This window comes from Melospiza georgiana, chromosome 5, assembly GCF_028018845.1.
Source record: "Melospiza georgiana isolate bMelGeo1 chromosome 5, bMelGeo1.pri, whole genome shotgun sequence".
NCBI classification, from domain to species: domain Eukaryota; kingdom Metazoa; phylum Chordata; class Aves; order Passeriformes; family Passerellidae; genus Melospiza; species Melospiza georgiana.
In genome coordinates, this window is record NC_080434.1 from 62,029,616 (window position 1) to 62,057,350 (window position 27,735).

Sequence of the window (27,735 nt, forward strand, 5' to 3'; positions counted from 1 at the left end):
ATGCCCTTATCCCAAGGAAATTATTTGAGGGGAAAAACCTGACCTGGGATTTTTAAAAAATTCTTCAACTAACGTAATGAAACGTCGTGATTAGATTAAATAATCTATGGACAAACTTTTGAGAAGTAAATGACAAAAGAGCCTAATTCCTATTTTTAGAGTTGACTAAGGAATCTATTTTCTGCTGACCTTTACAAGTGTTACTATAAATCAAATATAAATGATCAACTGTCACTTTCTTCCCTGAAATTAAATGATGTTTACAATAGCTGTCACAGAAAGGTCTACACTGCACAAATTCTAAATGTTGACTTTATTCACATGCCTCATAAAGGGTATTTAAAAAATTAAAAATCTGCTGACAAAAACCAGACTAACAGGCGCAAAATCTAGTACCTCTTTTCATATTTATTCAATTTCTTAAACTAATGGAGTATGGCTCTTGATGAAAACAGACTTTTTTCCTCTGCATCTTAAACACTTTTATTTTATGTTTAAAATTAATCACACTGCCTAGATGGGGACTCCATCAAAAGCTCAAGAAGGTAAATCCAATTGTTACCAGTTTTAAAAGCTAAAGAGCCTATTTGACACACACATACACCATAAGCATATACAGTACCATATGTGCTTACTTTATGTATTCTGAAGAAACAGTAATGACAAACTTAATTTATAAAACTATGGCATCTATATTATTTGGAATAGAACTTCAAATGCAGAATTAAAACAAGTTAGAGTTCAATACTGCAGGAATCTAATAATAATAAATATATGTTGTATGTTCAAAATGTTCAATATTAGCAGAAATCCTCATAAGCAGGATCCCCTAGACTACCTGCTGTAGCTTTAAAAAGGAAGTTTACAACATAAAATGTTTTTTAATTTTTTGATGCATTTCAGGGGAGTGAACCCCCTTGGTCCAAGTGTATACATATTTGCATCATGATACAGATTTCAGTTAAAAATACAAAGACATACATTTGCACTTAAAAAATAGAATATAAAGGTAAAATCTTAGTTAATATTTAAAAAAATAATTGATCCAAGCTTGGCAGCTTTTTGCAGTGAAAATTTCAGGAGGTTAATTTCAGACAGTTTTACATTTGTTTGTTTGATTTTAAATTACTTCAAAAGTCAGTATTTCAGTTTTGGAAATGAAAGAGGTATTGGAGTGAATTGCATTGTCTTCTATGACAGGCTGTCATCATGAAGAGACAGGAGGCAAGTGAAGAGTGCACATGAGTCAATATCCAATCCAGAGACACATAAAAATCTATAAGTGGAATTCAAATCAACTGGATTATACACAGAAAATATAAATGCTACAAATTAATTTGGTCTGAAAACACAGTAAAGCAAGAAAAAACCATCACACCACACTAGGAAAGAGAAAAGTGGTGATGTGACAGCCAGGGTCACTGTGTTGTTGCCCATGAACAGGTGACTGCCAGTGCAATGGGATATAAGATTGGCATTCACCAGCCACACAGCAGGTTTGGGTTTTATCACTTCTACTGTTTCTGTTTGGCTGTATCAGAGCCAGTCACACAGAATTACCAGTTACAGACTGAAGTGCTGTTAGCAGGTAGCTCAGTGCCCAGTATTTCCAAGCCAGCATACCACTGCTATTTTCCAGCTTGGCCATTAACTTCATATCCAAACATGGCATTGAACTGGCCATTGTCTATCTCTAATGTCCTTACAGAATTCAAATATTAAACATATGAAGAAAATATTTTCTGCTAATACAGGCTCAGACTTAAGATAGCCCTTGCGGACTGTTAAGTATGAACATGTGGTTATCCCATTTTGGAAGATGTGGACATGCATGAAAATAAAGTTAAAATACACATTATTACTGAAAGTTACTAAATGTACATATATACATTATCCTATTTGGGTGAATTAGATTCACATGGTTTCTCATTTTTATTCCCACCTTGCATCTCTCCCTTAACTGCCACGGATAAAACTATGAAACAGGTCCAAAAATACTGGGGTTTAAAACCTCCATTAGAATGATCAGCAATTGACACCAGTACTGATAGGATGCACCCATCTTCCATAGCTAGCCCATGCTTTGGAGTGATACTCATTTTTATTCACATCATTAGAGTTTCTAATCCCTTTTCAGGGTATTTAATGCTACAGGGAAAAAAATAGTATCTCCACATACACTTTCCTATGGACTAGTTCATAGAACTTAGCCTAAGGCTACTCAATATGTGAAGCCTAGCAAACACAAGATATTAAAAAAAACAAAACATGAATTAGTTCTTACTAGTAATCTGTAAAAACACAGTCTGAAAAACTATTTCAGTTGACTTAATATTCATTTAAATGATCTGCTTTAAACTTCCAGCAGTTGCAGTAAGGTGCTCAGGTGAAATCACTTAGTTGAGAGCAAAAAGAGGCAGGATTACAGCTGCTGATTGAAACAGTGAAAACATCCTAACCCCAGAGAAGTTTATTTTGACTTTTGTGATTGGGTTTTTGTTTGTTTTTAAATCTCAAGACTGATGAAACTGGTGCAAAGTAGCATTTATCAAAGGCTTCATATTCTTCTTAGGCAAAAAAAAAAAACAAACCTTACCAATTAGTGAATGCAGGTTGTGCTTTCTGATAGCATGTTCTTGGATGAAACAGATAATCACAGGAAGTCTCTCGTCCTTAATTTTTTGCTTTTTTGATTTTTGGGGGTTTTTTTTGGGTTTTTTTTGGTTGGTTTTTTTTTTTTTTTTTTTTTTGGGGGGGGGTTTGGTGTTTTTCTTTTTTTTTCTTTTTGCATAGAAACGTTTCCTGGCCTACTGCCAACAGGAATATATCATCTGAGCACAGGTGTGGGAGACCTCCAACTGTACTCCTCTGCCTGTCCTATTTCCTGTGCCCATCACTGCCAGAAGTCTGAGACTGCTCAGGACAGCAGATTATTCTGAACTCTTTCAAGGGCTGCTCCTTGGTAAATCCAGGAATTACCTTTTTTGAATGCAGGTTAGCTATATAAAAACAGAGGAACTACTGTATTGGTTTAGACTAAGGATCCGTCTAGCTCAATATCCTGTCTTCACCAACAGCTGTCAGTGTATGCCCAGTGAAAATGAGAAATAGAAAAAGCACTTAGAACATTTTCCCCTAACACTTTCATAGCCATGGACTACTTTCATCTCAGGGAAATTCTTACATGTTTAATCTAGACAGAGTCTCCCAACAGGTTTGTTTTCCAACTCTTTACCCAGCTGGTCCCTCTGGACTCATGCAGAACTTTTTGCACTAACAACAACCTTTAGTAAGGAATTTCACAGGTTTTTCAGCCCCTGTTTTTTCAGGGTTTCATTCCTGGCCAGCAGTAAGCTCACTGCCCATCCATTCAGACATAAAGCTCATTTTGTCCAGCATGTACCACCTCATTTTAGCTCACACTGAATTTTACCTGTCATTTTAGTGTCTTTGAAAATCATTGTACAATGTCTGTCTGCAGTAGAAAGTCCTTATAAAAGGAACAAAAACATAACAACTAAAAAACCAGTCTGTGCATTCCAAGACTGCATTTATTTCAGTTTGCACCCCAATTTCTAATCTAAATATATCATTCTCCTTGCTGCTTCTATACTCCCAGCTACCCTGTGCAACGGTTAAATGAAAAGTACACACACAGTGAAGAACTGCATTATATTGTACAGGGCTGAGACAGTCCAAATGCTGCCATTTCCCAACATTTTGTCTGCAGGATTTGGTAACTTTTTAAAAGTTCCTTTAAGAGTAGTGTTAAGCATATTATCCAGGGCAGTGCCTTATGTGGAGATGAATTTTTAATACTATATTTATAAATGGCATTGGTAGTTTGGACTCTTACAAGAACAGTACAGAAAGCAGAACTTCCAAAGGGGAGACCTTTAATGATGACTACAGGATGCTTTCCAATGTATCATTTGCAAGAGAAGATGAACTGTATCTTTCGTTTTAATTAAGATTCAGACATGGAATGAGAGAGTAAAACCTCAATTTTTTCAACAGAAATGGTATGCATAATGCTAACTTGGTCCTTTTCCAATTAGCACACCATAAGAAGCCTTAAGACTTCAGTGAGGGCTCTTTTGGAACGATCTGGAAAAAAATCTTCTTTATATAGGTTATATTATGTTAATGCCTGAAAAACATGGGACATTTGAGTCAAATATTCAAAAATATTCAGGAGGATGTGTTTAAAGATAAGGGCATTGCCTTTAGATGCCCCACTTCAAGGTATCCACTACTGCTTCGTGCATCTGTGAAGTTCAGTCTATCTCAAATATGCAGGATTATAGAACTTGAAGCTGAAACATTTTGCACAACACTGAATTGCAAATCAGGAAGAGCAAAGGCAGTCTATATAGACCTATTTCTGACGAGGGAAAAATTTATAATTTTTGAGTGTTTAAATGTAATTTATTATAACACATTTTGTAACAAATTATACTACTTGAAATCTGAGAAGTTTTCTACAAAATTGCTGGAAGTTCACAGTAAATCTGCAGCACGTGAGAGGCATATAGGCAGGATTGATTTTTTGAGGGAACAAACCAGATATTTTTAATTTTTTCCAATTTGAAGCAGAACACATTTCAGGTACATTAAGTTAAGGCATTCTCAGCGTTTCCCAGAATATATTTCACATTGCCTGCAACTAAACTCAATACATCTTGGTCTTTTGTCTCAGAGCACTGTCTGTACTACAGCCTATTCTAAATAAAATGCCTATTGGAGTGATAATACATAGAGGAATAGCATAATATAAAAGTGATTTCAAAAGCCAGGTACTCAACAATGCAATAAATGAAAAATCCGAGAAACATTACAGGAGGACTCGGGCAAAATTCACCTAATATATTTAACAAGAGCTAACAATGACAACAACAAAATTTTGGTTGGTTGGATGGTATTTTTTCAGGTATTTTCTTTCAAAGTCTGATATTTTATACTCAAACAACTCTGTCAGGTAGTGAATGAAACCTACTCGAATTCCCACTGTAACCCGTGGGATATCCCATTTTGTATCCACCACACCCTTCCACTGAAGGAATTTCTCTCAGAGGGAGATGAATACCAAGACAGCACCTGCAAAAGTTGCCAGTCCTAATCAGAAAACTGAGCAAGCATAAAGTACAATGCAGAATTTCAAGTGAAATCTGGAGTAGTTTATTTTAAATTAATGAGACTTCTTTTCCAAAACAGGATGTGGCAAATATTTCACTCTTGCACATTGGAACTTGTGAAATTATCTACAGAGAGAACACTGCACCTCTGTATAGGAAAGGTTTCTGAAACCCCAGAGGTTCAAACTACCTCATAGGCAACAGCCAAGAGATTCCGATCTTGAATCTGGAATTCTTTCCTATTAAAAATAAATGAAAAAGACTAATTAGGTTCATGAATAATACTGATTTGGTATTAAAAAAAAAAAAGAAAAAAGAAAAAAGAAATATTTCAGCAACAAAAAAGGCATTTGGAAACACATTCAACCTGTTTTCCTATGGATGTTGACATTTTAGGTTTTCCATAACATCTTCAAGATAAAAGGTACTTTTAAAATAATTTTATGTTATATCCTGATTGCATAAAAAGGGGAACAGCCTTTTTATCTGCTCTCTTTGTCTCATATTTTTGAAGATTATTTTGATATTTTGCATTATTTTTGTCTTTTAATTTATTCTACTTATTATGTACCATAGAAGTCAAGGGACCACCAGCATTCAAAAAAGGTGATTCCTCTTGGATTTACCAAGGAGTATCCCATGAAGGAATTCAGAATAATCTACTGTCCTAAACACTCTCAGACTTTTGGCAGTGATGAGTACATGAAATAGGACAGTCAGAGGACTACAGTTGTGAGGCCTCCCACAGCTTCAGAGCTATGCTCAGATGATATATTCCTCTTGGCAGCAGGCCAGAAAACATTTCTGTGCAAAAAAAAGGCAAAATGAAGGACTAAAGACTACCTTTGGAAATCTGTTTTATCAAAGAACATGCCATCAGAAAGTACAACCTGCATTCACTAATTGGTTTGCTTTTTTTTTACCTAAGGAAAATATGAAGCTTTTGATAAATTCTACTTTACACCAATTTCATCAACCTTGAGATTCAAAAACAAAGAAACAAAATATCCAGAAAATCTAAAGAAGTCAAAAACCCCCACATCAGTCCCTAACCTAATCTACCAAAGCCTAGAAGAGTGAGATGACTTCAGTTTGTTGGAGAGAGTACAATTTCACAGCCAGGGTTGTTCTCTACTTCATTGCCTGCATACATATATGCTAACTGGGAATTTGAACCTGTCCTGTAAAACCTGGCCTCCTACAGGTCATATCAGACATTTAATAAAAACATGCCTGAAAGGGATGTAATTGTGAAAATCTACCACTTGAATTCAATGACGGTTTTGGTACTATCATCTCTTTAATCTTTCATCAGTTGTGATGGTTAAGAAAAATTTCATAGCCATTGCTCTGGAATCACTTTTCCTCCATTTTAAAACAATATGACCTACTTCTTGATCTCAAAATGATTAATTTTGTTATTTATAATATACAAATCCATGTTACATCCAAAAACTAAAACATTCTCAAGAGTAGTGCCAAGATTTTATGACAGTGTTCCAAAGACCAGGTGCTTGCAAGTCAAGAGGTGGGAGACAGCAAAGTAGGGATTGGTATGATATTTGGTTTGCCATCTTCAATGCCATCTTCAACTTGTGGAAACATATCAACTTACTATATAACATATATCATGGGAAATTGCAAACTTTGTAAACAAAGACTATTTATTTTCACGACATTTTGCTATCAATCATAGTGACTTGATGTACAAAAAAAATCTGAGAGAGATCTGGATGTATTCATGCAGAGAGTGCCACTTAAAACCCATTGTAAAGATTTATACAGCATTTACCTTCAAGCACGGGGTAGTTTCATTAATATTGGTTCCAGCTGAGTGGACTATGAAGTACAAGTCATGCTTATGTATTATTACAGACAGCTATATGAGACCATTTTTATTTTAAACATTTAGATTCACCACAGAACAGGTCTGTAGTGCTATAAAAGGTTATGAAACACAAGCTATGGAACCAGTAATCAACAGTGACTCCTTAGCCAGGCCCCTTAGCCAGTAAACCCAGTCTCCCTCCCATATTGCTTTGTTTTGTTTTCTGATCAATGTAATCACACCAGCTGCAGCACAGCTTGTACAGATGTGTAGAGTAAGTATATATTCAACATGCCTACCCATACAGGAAGAAGGGATGGATTAGACTCAGTTCAAGTATTTTCAAGAAAGTGTAGATCCAAACTATTAAGTATAATTTAATTATTAAGGAACAACTGAAAAAGAAACTAGAAGCCATCAACATATAAATTAAATTACATTTACCATTGTGGTTCTTAGTAAACACTTACACTTTGAAACTAATTGGCCACTTGGGTGAGGAGATTGCCTGCTTCTAAGAAGTCAAAAAAGCACACCTTGTTTCTGATACCTATCCTAAACTTTTGAATGCTCAAGACAGAAACAGCAGTACCTTTAATATACAAAGTATAACTTTCTAACACTTTCAACAAGGCTTTCTCATTCATCTTCATTAATTATCAACAGAATAAATTATGCATTAGATTCTTAGGCTGAACAGCAACTGGTTTGCAACAGTTGAGGTTACTGAGTAGGACTGAGCTATGCAAGAGCTTAACAGTGGAGCTCTACCTCCCTTGGCATTTCAGGTATTATCACATTATCCTGATCTCATTTGCCACATCATTTGAACATGATGAAGTCTATTAACTTAATAAGAGTAGTAAGATACCATTACCTGTAGTAAAAACAAACTGAAAATCTCCTTAGAAGAATCTCAGCTCTTCCTAAGAGTGGGGATTTTTTGCTTGCTTGCTTGCCTGCCTTTAAGGAAACACATCTGAGGCCACTGCACTTGGCTTTTTGTCATTGAATACATGCTGCTTATTTGTAAAAAAAAATAACTTCTTTTAGTGATAGCATATGAATCAGTATCCACAGCAAGTCTTGGAAATGGTTTTGAATTGTGAGCTCAGAAAGGTTGCAGCACAAATGTCAATCTGAAAAATAGAGTAGTGTGTGCATCATTCACTAGATAGGAAAGGAAAAGCTCGGATGACTTTGTGAAAAGAGTATTGCTATGAATTTCTAACACATCTCTCTTCTTGCATCATATATTATTTAATTTCCATAGCAACCCACAGGAGCAAGAAGCCAGTGTTTTCAGAAAAATGTGAATTGATGCAGTTCACAACAGAGAAACTACGATAGACTAGGAATGATAGAGAAAATAAAGGCAGGGAAATTCTGTTACCAGACACTCAAAAGTTATTAAAAAAGCTGTGTCAGATTTCCAAAAGTTGCAAGCATCCTATGAAGTATGTATTGTCATTGTTTGTGCTATGACTTTTACAGCATTGTAATTCCAAATCTGATTAATTGCATGCATCAATTCTTCCAGTTATTGCTGAAGAGTCAATTTCGCTCTCAAATCTTTTCACCAGTGCCAAAACAAAAAACACAAATACCCAACACACCACCACCACCACCAAATAAATTAAAATAACCAGCTGAAACTTTCAGATGACTTTAAATAAATGGCTTTTAATTCTCAACAATCGTGGTAGCATAATTGGATATTATCTGCTGACGCTGGACTTGCAACTCTGCAAGGGAAAAAAAAGTAACTGAAGTATAGAAAGAAGCACAATTATATTTTATAAATACAGAATGACATCATGTAAGTTATCATATTTGTCAGCTGTTGAGAACAGCTACAGAAAATGCTGAATTTTGAGAAAAGTATTTTTCCAAAGTGATAAGAAAGCTACAGCATCTGCTCAGTCTAGCTTAGAAACGTTCCCTGGTAATGCACACTTTGTCCAAGGTTACAGAAAAAAAATTACCTAAGGAAAGCTGACAACCACTATGTTTCAAATTCCTTAAGGGCAAAGCACAAGTGCTATTCACAATTTCCTACAAGATACCACAACATCCCATCGACAGATTGCAGCTGATTTACATCTTTAGATAAGAAAAACCAAGCCTCCGACAAAGAGAATGTAGTGTGCTTGTCAAAGAATATCAGTCCAAGAAACAGTGAAAATAAGAATCATAAGATTCATCCTTTATGAGCAATGTGTCTTCCCTGCAGTACTGCTAACACATACAGGTGGACAGGTGGAACCATGTACACTCACATCCCAATTTGGGTTCGTGTGTGTAAAGGCTTAGAGAATGTCAGACTGTCTAAACACTGTAACATCAGATTCTGCTCTGTTCTCATTATGCTCAGCCACAAAGTAGTTCACAGATCTTCTTTTATTATTATTTATAAGATGAAAGGAATGATAATATAAAACAATGACAACGCTGTATTATCCTTAGGCAATTCTCTCGTTATCATGCTGAACAGCTCGACTACAGAGAAAAACAGTCATTACCTGTGTGAAGAGAACCTGTGATTAGCCTGAGAAGGTACTGGGCAAATTTCATTATTTCCCGCTTACACCGCTTCCTACAGCCACTCATCTTAGGCAACGGGGTATTCCTCTGAGGAGAGCCTGACGACTTTGCCAATACAGGGAACACTTTCTGCCAGCAAACTTCTGGGGCCGTCCAGAGCCTCGCACGGCCTCGCCGCCTCCTCACGGCCGAGCAAACTCCGCCGATCTACCCCGGGTGGCTGCGCAAGGGAGCCCGCGGCGGCCGGCGGTGCGTGCAGCGGGCGCTGCCACGGCACAGCGCGGTGCGGCACGGCTCGGCTCGGCTCGGCTGGGCAGGACACGGCACGGCTCGGCTGGGCAGGGCACGGCACGGCTCGGCTCGGCTCGGCTCGGCTCGGCTCGGCACGGCTCGGCTCGGCGCAGGCACTGGCGCGGCCACCGGCGCCCCCGCCGCGGCCGGACCCGCGGCAGGCGCTGGCCGCGGGTGGCTCCGCGGGCGCGCAGCCCGACGGGCGGGGCGGTGCCGGTGCCCGCCCCACGCAGGCAGCAGAGCACGGCACGGCACGGCACGGCACGGCACGGCACGGCACGGCACGGCACGGCACCGCCCCCGGGAGCCGCTCCGCTCTGCGCTCCTCCCGCGAGCAGCGGGCGGGCAGTGGGAGCCGGCCGGGGCACGGCACCGCTCCCTTCCCGCCGTGCTGGGCCGAGGGCAGAGCCCAGAGCCCCGCCGAGGGCAGAGCCCCGCCGAGGGCAGAGCCGAGCCCCGCCCGGGCCGAGGGGCCGGTGCTGGCCGTGCCTGACCGGCGGGAGGGTGTCCGAGGTGTGCGCGGACGGGGCTCCCTCACCTGCGCTCTCTCTGCACGTCGGCCTCGGCCCCGCAGGCTGCTCGAAGGTGATGCAAACGCCAGGGCACTGCACACCTGTACAGCGGGAAGAAGGAAGCAGAAACCCCGCAGGTATCTCTGTGCGGGGAGCTGCCCCTGCTTCCCAGCCCCCTGACCTGCGGCAGCTGGGAAACGGGCTCTGGCACGGTTAGCGTTCTGTGGTTAGAATGTCTCCAAGTCTCATCAGGAAGCTACCTGTACTCCTTACTATTCCAGTATAGATTCATTGTTTTCCAACTTGCTGAGAAGTATTTCTTATTAATAAAAATTATCTGCTGTAGTCTACATCCATGACCACAGAACCCAAGGAATATGTTTTCATTTTCCTTGGAGTACTTCCCTCATAGAGAACAGCTCTATTGCATTAGAGGGTGATGCAATATGTAATGCCTAATAAAGTTACAAAAAGAAAAAAAGAAAAGACAACCCATTAAAGAAAAGCTTAACAGAAGAAAATCATCAACTGATCTAATTTTATGACAGCGCTGACCATAAAACATTTTGGCAAATGCCTTTAAAAAAATTACAATAAACACAAATGCACATCTTCAAGCTATTGTCTATATTATGCAGTGAGCAGAGATAAATACATTATAGACAAATACATCAAAGCATTATCTAAGTTGCAGTTAGATGACACAGTTTCTGTGTCTGCTATCCGAAACACAAGCATGCTGTCAGTGATGCTGTCAGTGAAGCTACACAGATAATGGAAAGAACCAAAATGAAACAGCTCAGAGATGCCCCCAGGTTACTCCAACACAGGGATTAGTCTGAGAAGGATATGGGCAAATTCCAGTATTTCATGTTTGCAGTACTTCCTGCAGCCGCTCATCTTAAGCAGGAACTAATTTCTTGGCACAGTTTTTTCTGAAAAGACACAATACAGTTTGACCAAAGAAAACCGTCCAAAAAAACACCCCCCAAACCCAAAAAACCTCCCACAAAAACCTACAAACAAACCAACCAACCAACCAACAAACAAACAAAACCCCTAAACCCAAAAACCTCCAACAAAACCCATCACATTCTGAGGTACTGGAGATGCCAGTGAGCCTTACAAATTTCTGAACTCCTGTGGTCTCCAAAAGGAAAGCTCCTTAAATAACAGGTAGAGTTGAAGAGATACCAAAAGCACAAGCCTCTGTCTATTCTTTAGAAGAAGATTGAAGAGGCCAATGCAAATGGTCCTGAGCTGGAGTCCTTGACCTTTTCAATCCTTTGACATCACCAATTGTTTTATAGAATTTTCACTGGCAGTGTTACTTCAAAATAAGGCGCTGAAAATAACTGAAGCCGAAACAATTGAAATGCTGGTTTTCTAAAGCCATAAGCATGAATCACCAACACCATGTGTTGCTCTTCCTCCACCCAAGAAACCCCTCCAATAACGCTGTACCAGTTCTGAAACTGTTTGACACTGTTTCCTAAGCCTGTATGTTTTCAACACAGCAATAACAGTAATTGCCACCTAAGAAAGATTTCATGAAAGATTTTTGACTAGTTTCACCAAGATTTTTTTTTTTAACAATCAGTGCAGTATTTTGATAGCATTGGATCTAAATCTATCTCCCAATATTTCTCTGGTCAGCAGGAAAGACTGACTAAGATTAGAGGGTTTTTTCCCCAAATCAAGAGAGCAGATTAGAGAAAAGGGGGCAGGAAAGTTAGACTAGAAAACTATAATATAACCACCATGGTACTTTTGAAAAATATAGTAAAATAATATGAAAGACAGTTGGATAATATCAACTTCTATATATTGACAATGTACCTTTTTAAGCATTTTTAATTGACAGGACACACTAAGGTCACCAGACAGAGCCAGTCTCTTTGCACTGAGGTAAAAAAATACCTTTTATATTGACAAGCTAGGTCCATCCCCAATAATTTATAATCCATAAAGCCCTCTGAAAAAAGATCCTCTTATAGTCAGAAGAGTCTGCATCTGTTCCTAGAAATTCTGACTTTGGAACCAGGTACTTGGAAAAAACACTATTTAAGTAAAATAGAGGAAGAATAAAACACATGCATACATAAAAGAAGTTCTTTTCAGGCATTAGGGGGAAAAATGGAAGGAAAAAGTAAAAGTAAAAAATAAACTGGATTTTCAAATAATTTCACCAAGTCCAGCTCATGGGCTCCTAGAACAACATAAAATAAAAAATTATTTTGTTTTGAAGAGCTCGGCAAGAATGAAATTACTAGTAAGGAAACATATGCAGTTTTTGTGAAAGACTGTCAACAGCTGCAGTCAAGCTTAAAAGCAAAATGTAAACATTTCCCTGAATGTACAAAGCATACTATAGTGCAGTCAGGGCAAATTAATTGATAATAATAAAATATTTTCTTCCTGTGAGGATTTTTACACAAAGCTACAAGACAAATCTTAAAAATCTTTGTCACCATGGCAAGAAAGCAATTCAAAACCAAAAATGTAAGAAATTAAATTCTGTTCAGTCCAAAGATGAAATTCCACATGCATTTTTATAACTTGAATTAGGGTCTCAGCATCACAGGTCAATGTCCCAGGCCCACCTGTTGTCAACTGAAGTGCAACCTAACCATCCTTAGAGGGTACACACTGATAAAGCTTTAGTCTAACACTATGAAAGAAAAAAATTACACCAATATTGTAGTTCAGAGATGGCCATTATTGGCAGGTATGTATCAGTATTGCTTTACTTATTCCTGTGTAGGAATAGTATTTCACTATAAAAAAACAACCTAAACAAAACCAAAAGAGAAATACATTAACAGCAACATGAAAACACATTCTAAAATAATTTTAAAAAATCAATTATTTTTAGATTGCTTAGGTTGCTGGGATAATGTGGATGACTCTTCTTTCAAAAAAGAAAAAAATTAGAAAACCCAAAAGCATTGCATGTCTCAGAACTGGCCACTGTAACAGACTGGTATAAAATGGTGAATTAGCTAGCTTTATAGTTATGTTTTGAGAGAGAAAAGGTTACTAAATACAGATGTAATAAAAAAGATAGAAAAAGCATGTCTTAAAACATTCCAAAAGAAATTAAATGTGGCTCTTTTCATATTAAGTAACAATGGCAAAGACTCAAATGCCAAAAGCACATATAAGAGTTTTGGGAGAGAAAAATAAAACCCATTACAAATATTTGATGAGAAGAAACCCATAGAATAAGGATGACAGTGCATGCCAAATATAAATTTGCTAGTCTGGGAATAAAAACTCCAGCAGAAGCTGAAGTGACATATACAGAGCACAGCTGATTGGCTTCTTGCAGGCAATTTGCCTTGTAAACCTCTTTCATTTGCACACAATCCTCTGACTTCAAAAAACAAAATTTCCTCCTGAACTAGCCCTTGCTATTGACTAAAAGCAAATTGAAATCTTACAACAAAAATCAACTCAATTAAATGCTTCAACCTCATCAGAAAGGGTAACCACAGGAAGTTATCCAGGAGCACAGAAAACCTCTACAGAGTTTCCTCGATGTTGACTCCGGAGGCTTGTAAGAGCTTTTTTTTCTTAATCAAATACTGAAATCAATAACTGGATTTTTTTTTTAATCAAGGGATTATTAACCTTTTTATTTCAAACAACAGTGATATTTACAACCTAAGCACATGGCAAGCAATAACAGATGGGCAGAAACAAACAGATGGGAGAGCACAAGGTAACAGCAAGATGTTTACGATAGAGCATAATAAACAGCTGCCACAAGTAGATGACCATCACCAGATCTCTCTTCAGTTGCTCCTTGCCTGTCATAAAAGTAAGGGTCCTCTTAAATCACAGTCCCTGCTGTATTTATTTTAATACCTCTTCTGTGGACTTATGCTTCTTGACTTGACAGTATTGTGCACTGAGGTGTCCCAAGTTTGCCATCATTATTCAAGTGGATACAGCAAGATGAGAGCCATTCATCACACAAGTCACTGGAAACCGCAGAAGTAATTCCAAATTATTCATGATGTCCATGAAAATATCAGCTACCACTTTTAGCCACAGCCAGTGAATAGCAACAAAAATGCTCTTGCACGTCATTTGCTCAAATTTAGTCTTGGATATTAACACAGACCAGAGATGGCTATATGATAGAAGATGAGCTGGGAAGCAGAGATGCAGGCATATGTTCCCTTCCTAACTGATTAGCAGTTACATGCTAGCTAAATTAACTTAAATTAAAATGGTTATTTTTCTTTGTTGTCTGTCCTGAATATTATAGTGACAACAAGGAACATTAAACTGTTTCTTGCTCCATGCATTCCATATGAAAATATATGTCTCCATGGGATGTGGATATGATCTGGTTCTGTCTTGTAGCAACACTAACTTCCACAGAGCCCAGGACAAAGAGTGAGGGGAATGCCAGTGTCCCTGGTTATGAATATAGATTTATTTATCTTCTTTAATTTTTTTATACTCTTCATAGCAGAATTAAAACCTTCCCATTAGCCCAGCTGGTACTTATCCAAACTGCATGCAATGTTTTTAAATGTGGAAGACAAAATAGTAAGAAATCTTTATCCTGGCCTATGCTACTGAAAATTAATACAGTCTTCCTGCTTTTGTTTTTAGTCTTTAATTTCTCCTGAAAGCTTGCTAAGAATAATATCTTCAAACAGCTCTGTTGCTGTGTTTAAAATAGGACTACAGAGAAATGACTGCTACTTCACACTGTTTGCATAATATCAACAAATTATACATGTGCTCTATTCTGATAGCTAATACCTGCATAAAATAAATTATTTTCATTGCTGTTATAGTCGCCGACTCTATAGGTTCAAACTGAATTTAAAACACATTTATGTAAACTAATAAAACATGATGGCTTAGCCCACCAGAATCTTTGACCAGTATACCAGAAATACTTAAAACATTTGTCTCTATTATTCCCACCTTCCCTGAGCTAGCTGCTCTCAGAATTCCTTTTTTTACCTACTCAGTGTCCTTGAAGCTTACCCCAAGGATTCATTTTCACACAACACTCTAAGATGATACTGCAGACAGTCAACCAGGAGCTACAGCTGCCTCAACCTCCCCCACGGTCCACACTGGCCTAATTAAATATTCATCACTCCCAAAAGCTGCAGTGTCAAACATGAGCAACTTCCCAGCCTGACCTCCTACAGCCAGCCCGTGCTTTGTGCTGGAGAATAAACAAGACTGGGATTTACCTGCTGGAACATAAAATGGCATAATGCAGGTTTCATGTTGCACATTAACTTCTGTGCATGCACCGTAAAATTCTCACTGCAGAAGCCAGAGTACTAACTTTTAATGTTCCATATACGTTGAATATCTGTATGCAAAGTTGCAGGGCAGTGTTAGCAATAAACTCAAATATTATCTTCCTTATAATACAGATCCTGTTTTGGATGTATGGTCCTACCTTTCAACTTAAAAATAGATTATTTCTGAGCATTCTCAAATAAAAAAAATGATTGAGGCATACTAATAACAAGTGTATGAGGGTGGTTTGGTTTGTTTTTTTTTTTTTTTTTGGTGGCTTAGGATTCTTATCTTAGTTCTATTTACAGAAAAGTTGGGGGTTGCCACCAAGAGAAAAAAGTTCTTATAACTCATTTAATTGTATCAGACTCTGCACATACTTATACCTATACTTAATGGAAGAGAAATCTGAACAAAAAAACCCAGAAGGAATCATCTTTCCTGTTACAGAAACCATAGCTGTAATAGTCTCTAAGTTCCATAAATCTTTGAGATTTGATATAACTAAAACATATCCATATCGTGTCCATACAAAATAAAAGTAGTGTAAAGGTTGTGTTTTGACCCCAAAACCTACATTAACTTGTTAAAGAGAGAAGAAAGAGAGAAGTATCAGAAATTGACTGCAAACCAGACAATACTGGGTATGCAGCATTCTTAGGACAATAGAAAAAGCATTGCACCAAATCACCCATGAGAATTCTGTAAATGTAATAACTACTACAGCTTAGGACAGTAAGTAAATATAGTCTGAGGAAGCTTGTTTTCACTGCATAGAAGTACTTATGTATGGATATATACTTATATATATATATATATATAGTTTTAAAAAAGTAGACTTCATAGCTTCAAAAACTATCTGTTGCAACTTATTGCAACTTATATGTCCCTAGGACTTCCCATAAATGGTCAAAACCCAGATTTCTTCTTCTAAGTCAAGGGCTATCCCATAGTTTTCAAGTATTTTCTTTCCCCTTTTATGTTACTTATGGCTTGATGCTCTAATTAAAATGCTCAAAAATTTAAGATTGAAAAGTACATATCCTTAAGTGTTCACATCCTTAATCTGGCATGAATTGCAATGTATTTGAGTGAAAATACTGCAGCTACTACCTCAGGGAGGAGAAAGACAGAAGGGAGATACCAAAGTCCAAACATTTCTTCAAAGCCCACATCTTGGTTGAAGCAATTTTGCAAGAGTTCTCCTTCATCCAAAATTTGATTCTGTTAATTATTAAATATGAAGTCCCAGTGTTGAGAGCAATTTTAATTACCACACTGCTAGGTCTGTGGCCTGTTCTCCATCCTGGCAGGGTCCTGCAGATATTGAGAAGAAAAACACTTTATCAGCATTCCTGTGGAATCCTTCAGTAATGCTCTGTAGGGAATATCACCAGTTACCAGTCCATTCCAGATTTTCCAGAAGAGCTGTCATTGTAATAAGTACCCCTAGATGATCTTTCCACATAATACAGATGATGAGCTGTCACACCATGTATATGTAAATTTGACTCTGACATAGAGGAAAACCATTTTAAATAGACATAGAATTGATCTGATCATACCTATGGTTTGATAAACCTGAGCTGAACTACTCATTACTTGCTCATGAGTAATAAGAAAGGTTTACATGCACTCAAAACTCTACCGTTCTAAACTACTCTGCACTCTTACTTTCATTACAGGCAATAAAAAAAAAAAAAGGGAAAAATAATTTTATTAGATTAAGCCTGAAGAAGCTACCCACTGTTTGCTTCAGGCAGGAAATGGTCATCAGGGATATGAATCACAGGGTATTACACCCATTTAGCATTGCTGCACCTGTAAAGGAAACATCCGAGTCCAGTGGGTAGATTTTGCAGGCCTTATTCAATATCTATTTAGTATCATTTTTTTCCCTACCTTCTACGACACATTCTTCTGCAACCATAGGGCCATTTCTCTGACAAGTGTGGCCACAACTACCTGTGGATTCAGGCAAACCTCCCTCATCTGCCCTTTTCACACCGCTTTAAATCAGTCCCTAGGAACCAGTGATGAAAAGAGGCAAAGTAAACCTTCAAGATTAAAAGCAGGAAAACAGAGCAACCAGGGAATTCAGTCTCACATGTGACCCAAAGGCATCAGTGGAAGACAATTTTGGGCTCCCAGGTAGGAACACTTACTTAGTGGTAAGGCAGGTAGTTGGGTGTGCATGAGACCTCAGGAAACTGTAGAAACTGAGTATGAAATCATTGCAATCTCCTAGCTACAACACCCTAAGATGTGATCAAGTAAAGGCTCTAAGCATAAACAAAACCGTTTTTCAGCTATAGAGCCTAAGGAAGTGAAGCAGTGTGATTAGGAACTCAGCTACTATAAAGTTACAAGTCAGTGACAATGATAATAACCTGTATATGGTCAATAACCTGTATATAACCTGTATATGGCCTAAGGAAGTGAAGCAGTTTGATTAGGAACTCAGCTACTATAAAGTTGTAAGTCAGTGACAATGATAATGGCCTGTATATGGTCAAGGTGAGTAAAAAGTAACTTCATCAATTGCCTGTAAATAAATATCTGACTCTGAAGCCTAGAACAACATAAGTAAAGGGCTGATAATGAGACTCCAAATTCTACAGATCAGTACAAAGGATAATAATTTTGATAAAATACACACATACATTATATAATCAACACTGATACTCAGGAATATAAAGATACAGAGGAATACCCCTGCTCTTATCTCTCACTGTGAGAAGAAATATTATTAGAATAAGAAAACATCTCTACACTAGAAGAACAATGGTAAAGTTTAGACTTTATAGGGTCTTATATGGTGGATACGAATACTACTTCTATTTAAGCCCTGCAGAAATTTCCTTGTTCATATCATCTGGTCTGTGCCTCAATATAGACCTTCAGTCACCAAACAGAAATCATACTTTATATTACAGAAATTATGACATCAAACTTTCTCCCATCAGAACAGGACAGCTATCTTTACTGTAGGAAGTGTATTAAAAATGGAAGAGATAAGCTCTTCAGTGGAAGAAAAAAAAAAGCTATTACAGTTATCTTATGTCCAAAGAACGAGACTGAGGAGAGGGGGGGAGGAAAACCACAAAAACTCCCAACCATCCCTCTCAATATCCAATACACAGCTAACTTGTCAGGTATAAGCATCTTAATTGCAAAGATGCCCTTAGCAATTTTGTTCAAGTATTTATGGTCTGTCATACAGTTTTCAATCCTTGCTGTTAGGTAACTCCACTCTCAACCTCAAGTTCCTTTTGATTTAATAATCACATTTTATCTTACATTATTTTACCTTATCATTATCTAGACTCCTTCATATGACATCTTCAGAGAAAATTTGGATAGGTCACATTTAAATACCCTATCTCTTTGGTTTTCCACCCAATGAAAGAATAATAAAAAAAAAAGATTAAAATACATGGGTAGTAGATGTTTTAACATGTTGATTTTTCTTGAAGGCAAAACATGAATCTGAAACCAATCAGAGGATTTCCTCACTATTTTAGTAGATATTGCTTTGGCTTCTTTGAAACATTTCATCTTTCAAGGTAAAAAACCACCAAGGGGAAAAAGCCATGAGTGGTTTGTGTGACTGCCTTGCAAGTGATCTATAAAAGCAGAATAGTATCAATACAAGGACAGCCTATTTCAAATCTTCCTACAGTCTCAGGGAAGATTACAATATTATCTAGGGGAGGATGATATGCAAGCTAAATTTTTCCTGAATATCTCTAGTCTTTAAATTGCCACACTATGATATCTCGGAACCATATGGGCTGTTGAAGTTACTGCAACAAAATTTTTAAAATTATATTTACACTATTAATATTTTAAATAACCTCAAAATAAGTTCATGGCTTTGTAAACACATGGATCAGGTTAAGCATATTCCCCCTCTTGTCCATAGTAAGATTTCATGCATAAAACTTTCTCTTACTGTATGAATCTATTTGCAGTTTACTTTCCTGCCTGTGACTTTTCAGCAAGAGTTGGTCTCATGGTCATCATTTAAGAGCAAAGCCAACTTCTGACCTTGCTCAGCTGTGTGAGAACAATTTCCCAGGACTTCACCCATTGTGAACTTACAGTTCACACGGGTCAACAAAATGTACACACTCGCCCATGGACAATAAGTAAATCAATATTCACTTTAAATCATGCAAGACATTGCTATGACTGAAGTAGTTAAGGCACATGAATGGGGAAAAAAGACAGATTTGTATCAATCCTTAGATCTTAAAGGTAAACTGCTGGGCTGGGCTCTTCTTCTGCCTTATCCTGAACCACCTGTCCTGGTTTTTTTCCTTCCAGAACATGAACTTTCTGAACCACTCTCATCCATTGCAACACAGAACTACTTTACTTCTGTGGACACGTCCAGACCTCATTTGCTTCTCCAAAGAGGAGTTAAAAAAATCTATATTTCTCAGGTCCTTACTAGATAATCTAGTGCATAGCTATTACCATCTGATATCAAAAATAAAATTAAAAAAAATCTGGTCTGCCAGGAGAAATTTCTTTTCTTTTTCTAGCAGTGCTTTATTTAAAAAAGAAGGTGATCAAATTTTAATGATCTTCTTTTGTTAGCTTAAACCAAGTGCAAAAATTCCTCCTGCCACTTCCCTTGGGTTTGAAGGGTATAATTTTAAATGGCACAAAGAATTTGGTGGTGAAAATTCAGATCCTGAGTTTTTAAAAAGAAATTATAAAAGTTGTAACAAAAATGTTACAGGAAACAAAAGCATAAACAATCAAATCATTAATGCCAAGACGTTTTTCCAGCAAAAAATATCAGGACCCTTTAGAAAGCAACATTGAACTTCTGGTGCTTTTCTACCAATTTTATTTTGTTCTACATACTAAACACTTGCTCTATTCTGCACTTAAGGCTGGGGAGGAAGGTCAAAGTCAAACACGATTATGACTTCTTGTAAACATGTGCAGAATCTGAGAACTCTAATTCTAACAACAAAGACTTCTAACAAAACCCAGGATTGCAGGAATGATCCATATTGAAGAACAGATGATTTTAAAACAGCTATCTTATAAAACAGACTGTGTGAGTGAGGCTGGTGAGAAAAACAATTTTCCTAGAAATATACTTATGCTATCAGAAAGTGCATATCAGGATAATGGTTTAAATTTCAAATAAATTGCAGTGGATAGCCCCTGCAAAATTTGAAATTTAAAAAAAAGAAAAAAAAGACAGTTTTTTTCTGAATCTCAGAGACTAAACAATAGTCACCCTAGAAAATAAATTTTAGCCCACCAAAAATTTTGTGGTTCAGACTCCTTGGCAAAACAAATTTTTCTTGTCATTCCTGCAATTTGAATGTCCCATCAAACCTGAAAAACTAAAATGCTTATTTCCTGCATTTATACATACAATAGACAGACTTTTCCTTCTATTTTGTGGTTTAAATAGCTCCCCATATTTTAAAATTGTAATAACAAGATGCATTAAAAGAATTAGATGCCCCATCATTTTGAGGAGACCAAAAATTATTTTCTGCTTTTTTCTTTTTAACTTTTTGATAACTCAGTGGGCAAGTTTAGTGGTAGAGTTTAATGATACAGTGATGTTCCAAAAGCAATAATAATTAAAATAAAGTTGTTGTAGCAGAGCTGTGTAAAGAAGTGGCTTATAATAAATATAAATAAGAATAAAAAAAAACTTGACAATTTTTAGGGGGGTTTTGTGGTTTGGATATTTTTCTTCTTTACCTGTAGGAGAAAATCCAGTAATAATATTAGGCTGTAGTGAAATCCTACTAACAAGGAAACATGATGTGTAAATTTTCTAAATTTGAGGACTAGGTGGCAGAGATCTATGGTTACACTGAGAACAGAAGTGTCAATGAGAAAAATCATGGCTGGGACAAGCACTTAGCAGAGCTTCAGAAATGTCCATTTTCTCTGGCAAATGTTTTAACTGCCATCACAACACAAGTCCACTTCTGGTCGTAAACTATTAGTCTTTATTGTGCTATCAGCTGTTAAAAAGACCATCAGCTTCATAACCATTTGGACATACAAGTAGAAACTGAAGGAGTGAGATGCATAGATAGAAATCCTGGCATTTGAAGCCAGAAAAGTTAAATTGGAAACAGAGAGCTGAAAAAGGACTTTCTGGGATATCCACTCTCATTTGTGACTAAGATGACCTGGACCTCTTAATCCAAACAATTTGTGTAGCTTGTTCAAACCAATTTGCTATTAATGCCATTCTTGCTGCTGAGTTTAGGTAAAGCACTTCCTACCTCTCCCTCTCCCAACCCTGCCCATCAATACTTCCAAGGTCAGTCCCAGACCTGTAGTGGAAGGGAGACAGAAGGAGACCATCCTGCACTTCTCCCCACTCAGGTTTTGATTTGAATTCTGTGGCCAGAAATGAATGCAATGAAATCTGCAGCAAACAAAAATAGTACTTTATCAATGGTATAGGCCTGTATTTTGCTGTATGAGACAGCTGCATCAGCTTTTCTTCTCCCTTCTACCCTTTTCAAGAGGATTTTAAATTAGATAAAATTGCACATTAAGAAAACAAAAGACTCTATAGGAGAAGAGATAGTGTTTCTCATTACATGACAGTATGGTCACAAGCTCCTGAATCAGAGTACTTCCCAAGTACTTGAGAAACTTGTCATGTAAATGATCATGCCAGCTTCAAAAGAAGAGATCTGAAGTTCAGGGAAAACATCATTTATTTAAACTGTATTAAACGGATATGCAAAAATTACTGAGAGCTTTTAATTTACCTTTCCAGATATCAAAGCTGGAGGTGGAGAGAACCAAACAACAAAAAACTCAGCAGGACTTACAAACTGTGACCAATCCAGAAATGAAATTTCAAGTCTTAGGAGACAGTCATAAAGACACAGAAGTGCACATTTCAACCTAGACTAGTTGTAGCATTTAAAAATTGGGTGCAAAGAAGAATAAGAAGTGCATCAAACAAGAAAAGAGAGGATTGCTTTGAAAGAAACCCTTATCTCAATTCTTATTGTGTTTTATCTTATTCAATCCAGCCTGTGGAGAAGGAAGGACACTCATGCTGTTCAAAGTATTCCTACTTGAAATTCATTTTTCTAACTTGCAATAAATACAATTTTATTTCAGCATGTAGTTTACAAATCTTATGTGTATTTTCAGAACTGAGGAGAATTAGAAAACTAAGCAAGAATGCTGATGTGTAAGCTTTGTGAAATTACATTTCAGCCTGTGATAAAAGGACTAGCCAGAAGATGGCAACTAGAGGCACAATAGACACAGACTCCTAAGCCAAGTCTCGGAACACGATGTTAAAGGAAACAGCTGATCGAAAGAGAAGATGAAAGAGATAAATATTCATTCAATAATTAGCTTTATATTGCCGGTCCATGACTTTTTTCCAGAGCATTCTAAGTTAGAATCCTATTTGAGATTTCTTTTTAATGAATGTGTCATAGTTCACAATTTATACTAGCTCAGCTAAACCATCTATTCCCTCAGGATCCTATTCCTACTGAGAACAGATGCCTTCAGTATTCAACCTTGCTCTTTTATGTTTGTGTCTCTCGTAGTGCAAATATTCCCAAATTTCAGGGAAAGTATATAAAGCTAGAAAATGAAATAATGTCCCAAGAGACATTCTGAGTATTACACTCAAAATAAAATATTAGAATAAAATATTTAACAGCTGAAGGGTTCCAAAATTCCAATTTGGTAGAGCCACGGGGACTTGCAACCCGTCCTTGATTACCTGTCCTGTTACTGTTCCCCAGAGCTGCTACATGGTATGAAAAACCTGTAAGCTGATAACCTCCCAAAGTATTCTTTTTTTGGCCACTGTAAGTAAAAACAAGTATCAACAGGTTCTCAAGAAACATTTGACAAAGTACTTCATTCTGATATAACAATCCCCTTCACAAATTCCGTATGTTCTTACATTCACATTACATTTTTATTCATCATTTCATCTGAGTTTGATCTTACCTTCTACCCCTGTAAGATATCACAACAGAAATTTACTGTGAGTTACTGAAATTTACTGGCAATCTGATCCATCCTATCTACTCACCAGCTTTCCACTTAGCACCAACTTAATCTCCTACTCCAGCAATTCTTCAGCATTGCAGACTTCCCTCAGTTTTCCTGAATGCTCTCCAGCATACTGAACCTTGATTTTCAGTTTTCACCATTTAAGCACTTTATGTCCCTCCACAGGATATACTCTGAGGTTTTCAGAACAGTTTATTCTCAGATAACATGTATCCTGGTGCATTCTATTACTCTCTATGTATGCATGCATTGGGGTTTTGTGGCAGCGGCCAAAAATGAGTTGACAATTTGATAATATACCTTGATCAATTTTATAAAACATTAAAGAATTGACATACTTTGTAGAGCAAAGCAATGCCATGTGCATAAGAACATGGACACAATTAACAGATTACTCTCCCTGTGTATTCCTCCATGTACAATATCTGTGTAGGCCCCTTCAGCATAAGGATGAAGGAAGCAGAAGGATGTGCCTTCTGAATGTAAGTTTCATTAGGAATTACAATGATCAAAATCCCTGTTCAAGCACTGATTAGAGACCTAAAACAATATTAGAAAGAGAAGCTCACAGGGAAACAGTGCTTCAATTCCTTCATAACATCCAGGAATTTATTAGTACAAGGAGAAACAAAGGAGCTTAAAACAAATATGACCTTCTACAAACCTTAATGTGCATCAGATCTCAAAGATCAGTTCTTGAATCAGCATAGGTATTTATGCATTATCAGTGTCCTCTGCAGGCTTCTTTCCCTCTGAGGAATTTTCTGATAGAAATATTAAGTTCAGAGATAATTTTTACCTCCATCCTTTCTTTGACATTTACAACACTTTAGAAATGCATTTCCTCTTCAAGGATATTTTCATCTATTAAAGAATATTTATGAGTGCATCTTCAAAGAAAACCACTGGAATGAGAATTCAAAAAAAAAAAAAAAAGATTTGCACTTGCAACTGTTACTACACTAACTCCTAGCAAGACAAAAAGTGACACCTAAAATCTTAGGTTAAAAAAGGTACTAGTGCACAAATTACATTCTCTTATCTCTTACTGCTTCTGTTTCCATGTTTCATACAGAAGTATGCCTAGAGAACACATAAAAAGCTTAAGATGGTGCTACAATTTCAGTGGAAGGAAAGTAACCTACAAAGCAACTAAACTGAAGGAGGGTGGCCAGCAGGTGAAAGGAGGGGATTCTCCTCCTGTACTTTGCTCTTGGAGTTGCACTTCCAGTTCTGGTGCCCCCAACATAAAAAGGGCATGGAACTGCTGGAGCAAGTCCAGAGGACCATGGAGTTGGTAAGAGGACTGGAGCACCTCCACTGTGATGACAGGCTGGGAAGGTTTGGGCTGTTCATCTTGGAGAAGACTGTGTGGAGACCTCATAACAACCTTCCAATACCTGAATGGACCTGCAGGGAAGCCAGAGAGGGACTTTTCATCAGGAACCACAGTAGTCATAGGACAGCGAGTAATGAGCACAAGTGGAAAGAGGAGAAGTTTATGTTTACTGTGAGACACTGGAACAGGTTGCCCAGGGAGGCTGTGGATGCTCCAACCCTGGCATTTTTCAAAGCCAGGTTGGATAAGGCCTTGAGCAACCTGCTCAGGAGGTGTTCCTGTCCATGGTGGAGTGGGGACGGGCCTAGATGATCTCTAAATAGATTTTGTGAAGCAAAGTTATTATGCACAAGCCTCAAAACTGATTGGAAAGCTTTAAAAATGTGGCCTTCGGATCCAAATTCCTTTGGATCACTAGCGTTCATTTCCAGAGTAAAATTGTCCTTTAAAAATGCTAAAGTCAATAAAGAGTTCATACCCTGGAAGTCAGGGCAGCACCTGAATTTTTTTTTAGAGGGGATACACAACATACAAACTCCCAAGCCTCAGAAACCAGATGGATCATCTGATCATAGTATCCAAAAAGTCTACTTCATTTAATCTGATTTTTGTTACAAAAATCCCTGTTATCACTGATACACTGGCTCTGGGGCTCCAAGGTGTTAGCTGCACCTCTTTGTCCCAAACAAAAGAACAGTAAGCATTAATGAATAGGTTCAAGTTTTCAAGAGTAGGGAGATTATTATTTAAAAACCAGAGCTCAATCTTGACATTATTAGCAGTACCATAAGTGCACGTCCTTTTTTTCCCTCCAAAAAATAATTGCACCAAAAAAACCTACTTTCCATGCAAGACTGCACTCATTAGAAGTTTGGGCAGGAAAATCAGGCTCCTAAAAACACCATCTGTTTGTAAATGCACAAACCTGCTTCAAAAACATTCAGGAATTTCAGATGTTCAGATTTATGTTTAAAAACAGAAGGGAAACACAGTAAATGCTGGATTGTTTATTTGTAGATATTTATGTAAGGGTTTAAGAATTGCATAAATTCTTTTAAAAGTTTTAATGAGAAGTTTTGTAGAGAGTAACAAAAAAATACATGAATTACTAAAACAGGAGTCCCATTTATCTAACTATTCCTAGTGAAGCTTGGAAGCCAATGGGGTCTCAAAAGAGCATTTTTGGCTTACTTGCTTAGCTTATGCTTGAAAGATGGCAACATTTGTATCACAAAACTCAGCAGCTTTCTGAACAGTTGGTGTGCTGACATTTTAATGCCAACCCCAAGAACACCATTTCCAGCAATGATATTTCTAGGGAAATTGCTACAATTTCCCACATTCAGAGGCAGGCATAATCAGTTGTTTCCCAAGCAACTTAAAGAATCAACTTATCAGCCAAAATAAAACTGAAAAAGTGGTTGATTATAAAAGCCTTTGTCACAGATCTCTATTGAACGATAATTCAGAACAGTCTTTACTACAGCTCAGAAGGCAGCAGTATTTTTAATCAAACAAGACTGTGACATCATCAAATTAAAACAGCATTAAATATCACGTAGTCCTAATTATGACGTCTTTATTTACCAACATCAAAACTACATTTCCCCCAAAGAAAGGTCAGTTCTCACTATCTTTATTTAGATATTTCCTTTCTAATATTTGAATTTAAGAAATTGCTGAAATGTCCTCAGTATTTAGAAAATGTATCGAGCTTTCATTTTGATAAACTGCATTTCTTTGTCTTGCAGTCATAAATCTGTAATTGTTCCAAGTACTTTCATGCACTAAAAGGCTTTGATTTCTCCTATCTTGCACAATTATGTCCCTTGCAACAATCAGAAACCCATTAAATATTTTGCAAGTATAATGGCTTCTAATAAAAAAAAAATCACAAAAATGGAAAAACATAGAGGACTCAGACACTGAATAAAAAGGTACTTGAGGAAACTCATATATTTAATAATTATTTCATTGTATTTTTATTCAGGATGGAGTGGCTTACTCATATTGAAATCAATGTTCCAATAAAGTCAAACTGATGTGGACAGTTCCACTAGGGCCAGCTACAGTGAGGGTTTCACCCCGTTTATTACTGGGACAGGTGAAATGGTTTATTGAGGGTTACAGAAGGCAAGAAACTGAACAATTTCTGCCAGTTTTGAGTAAAGATCGATCATCCTCATTCATTAAAGTTTCTGTGTATGTTCCAGGGCACTATGCGTTTTTCAATCATAAAAACTGCGGGACAATTAACCAGTCTGAAGAACTTATGTTTGGGAAGAGTCCAAACAGACAAATGGAACTTAAGAAAAGGCAAATAAGAACATTAGACTGAGTAAATTTAGACATTTTGTGGGATCAAATGAGGTGTAAAATCCCTGTTGTGAAACTGTAAGAGCTTTGCTGTCCCAACCAGCCAAGCAGTCAGTATTCCCAAATTGTTTTCATGCCATTGTCTGTATCAATTATTACAAGTATTTGACCTATGAACTATGTTTAACAAACATTATGCTCTCTGTGGCATCACAAGACATTTTATAGAAAGCCAAATAAAGCCAAGGTAACGCTTACTGAAACCACAGAAACAATTCTGTATTCTAGAAAGGGGAAACTTCAGATAGAATCATATATATCTGTATATCCATATGTATATCTCAATCTCAGAGACTGATGAGTAATAAAAATAAACCATTAGTTCTCAGGGTATCACTACTGTCTCAAGTTACAAAGAGAAAGGAGTTC

At 37.3% G+C, this 27,735-nt stretch overlaps 1 protein-coding gene across 5 annotated transcripts in view; it reads right to left on the minus strand.

The window, feature by feature from the left end:
• Positions 1–27,735, minus strand: part of KCNIP4 (potassium voltage-gated channel interacting protein 4) — a 390,138-nt gene that overhangs the window by 277,684 nt on the left and 84,719 nt on the right. The window contains exon 1 of one of the 5 annotated variants that reach the window (XM_058024104.1): positions 9,486–9,732. The exons of the other annotated variants lie outside the window; for them this stretch is intronic. Within the exon in view, the coding sequence (XP_057880087.1) occupies positions 9,486–9,573 (88 nt within the window). The 5' untranslated portion in view covers positions 9,574–9,732. Of the gene's footprint in view, positions 1–9,485; positions 9,733–27,735 lie in introns of those variants that run through there. 5 annotated transcript variants of the gene reach the window in all.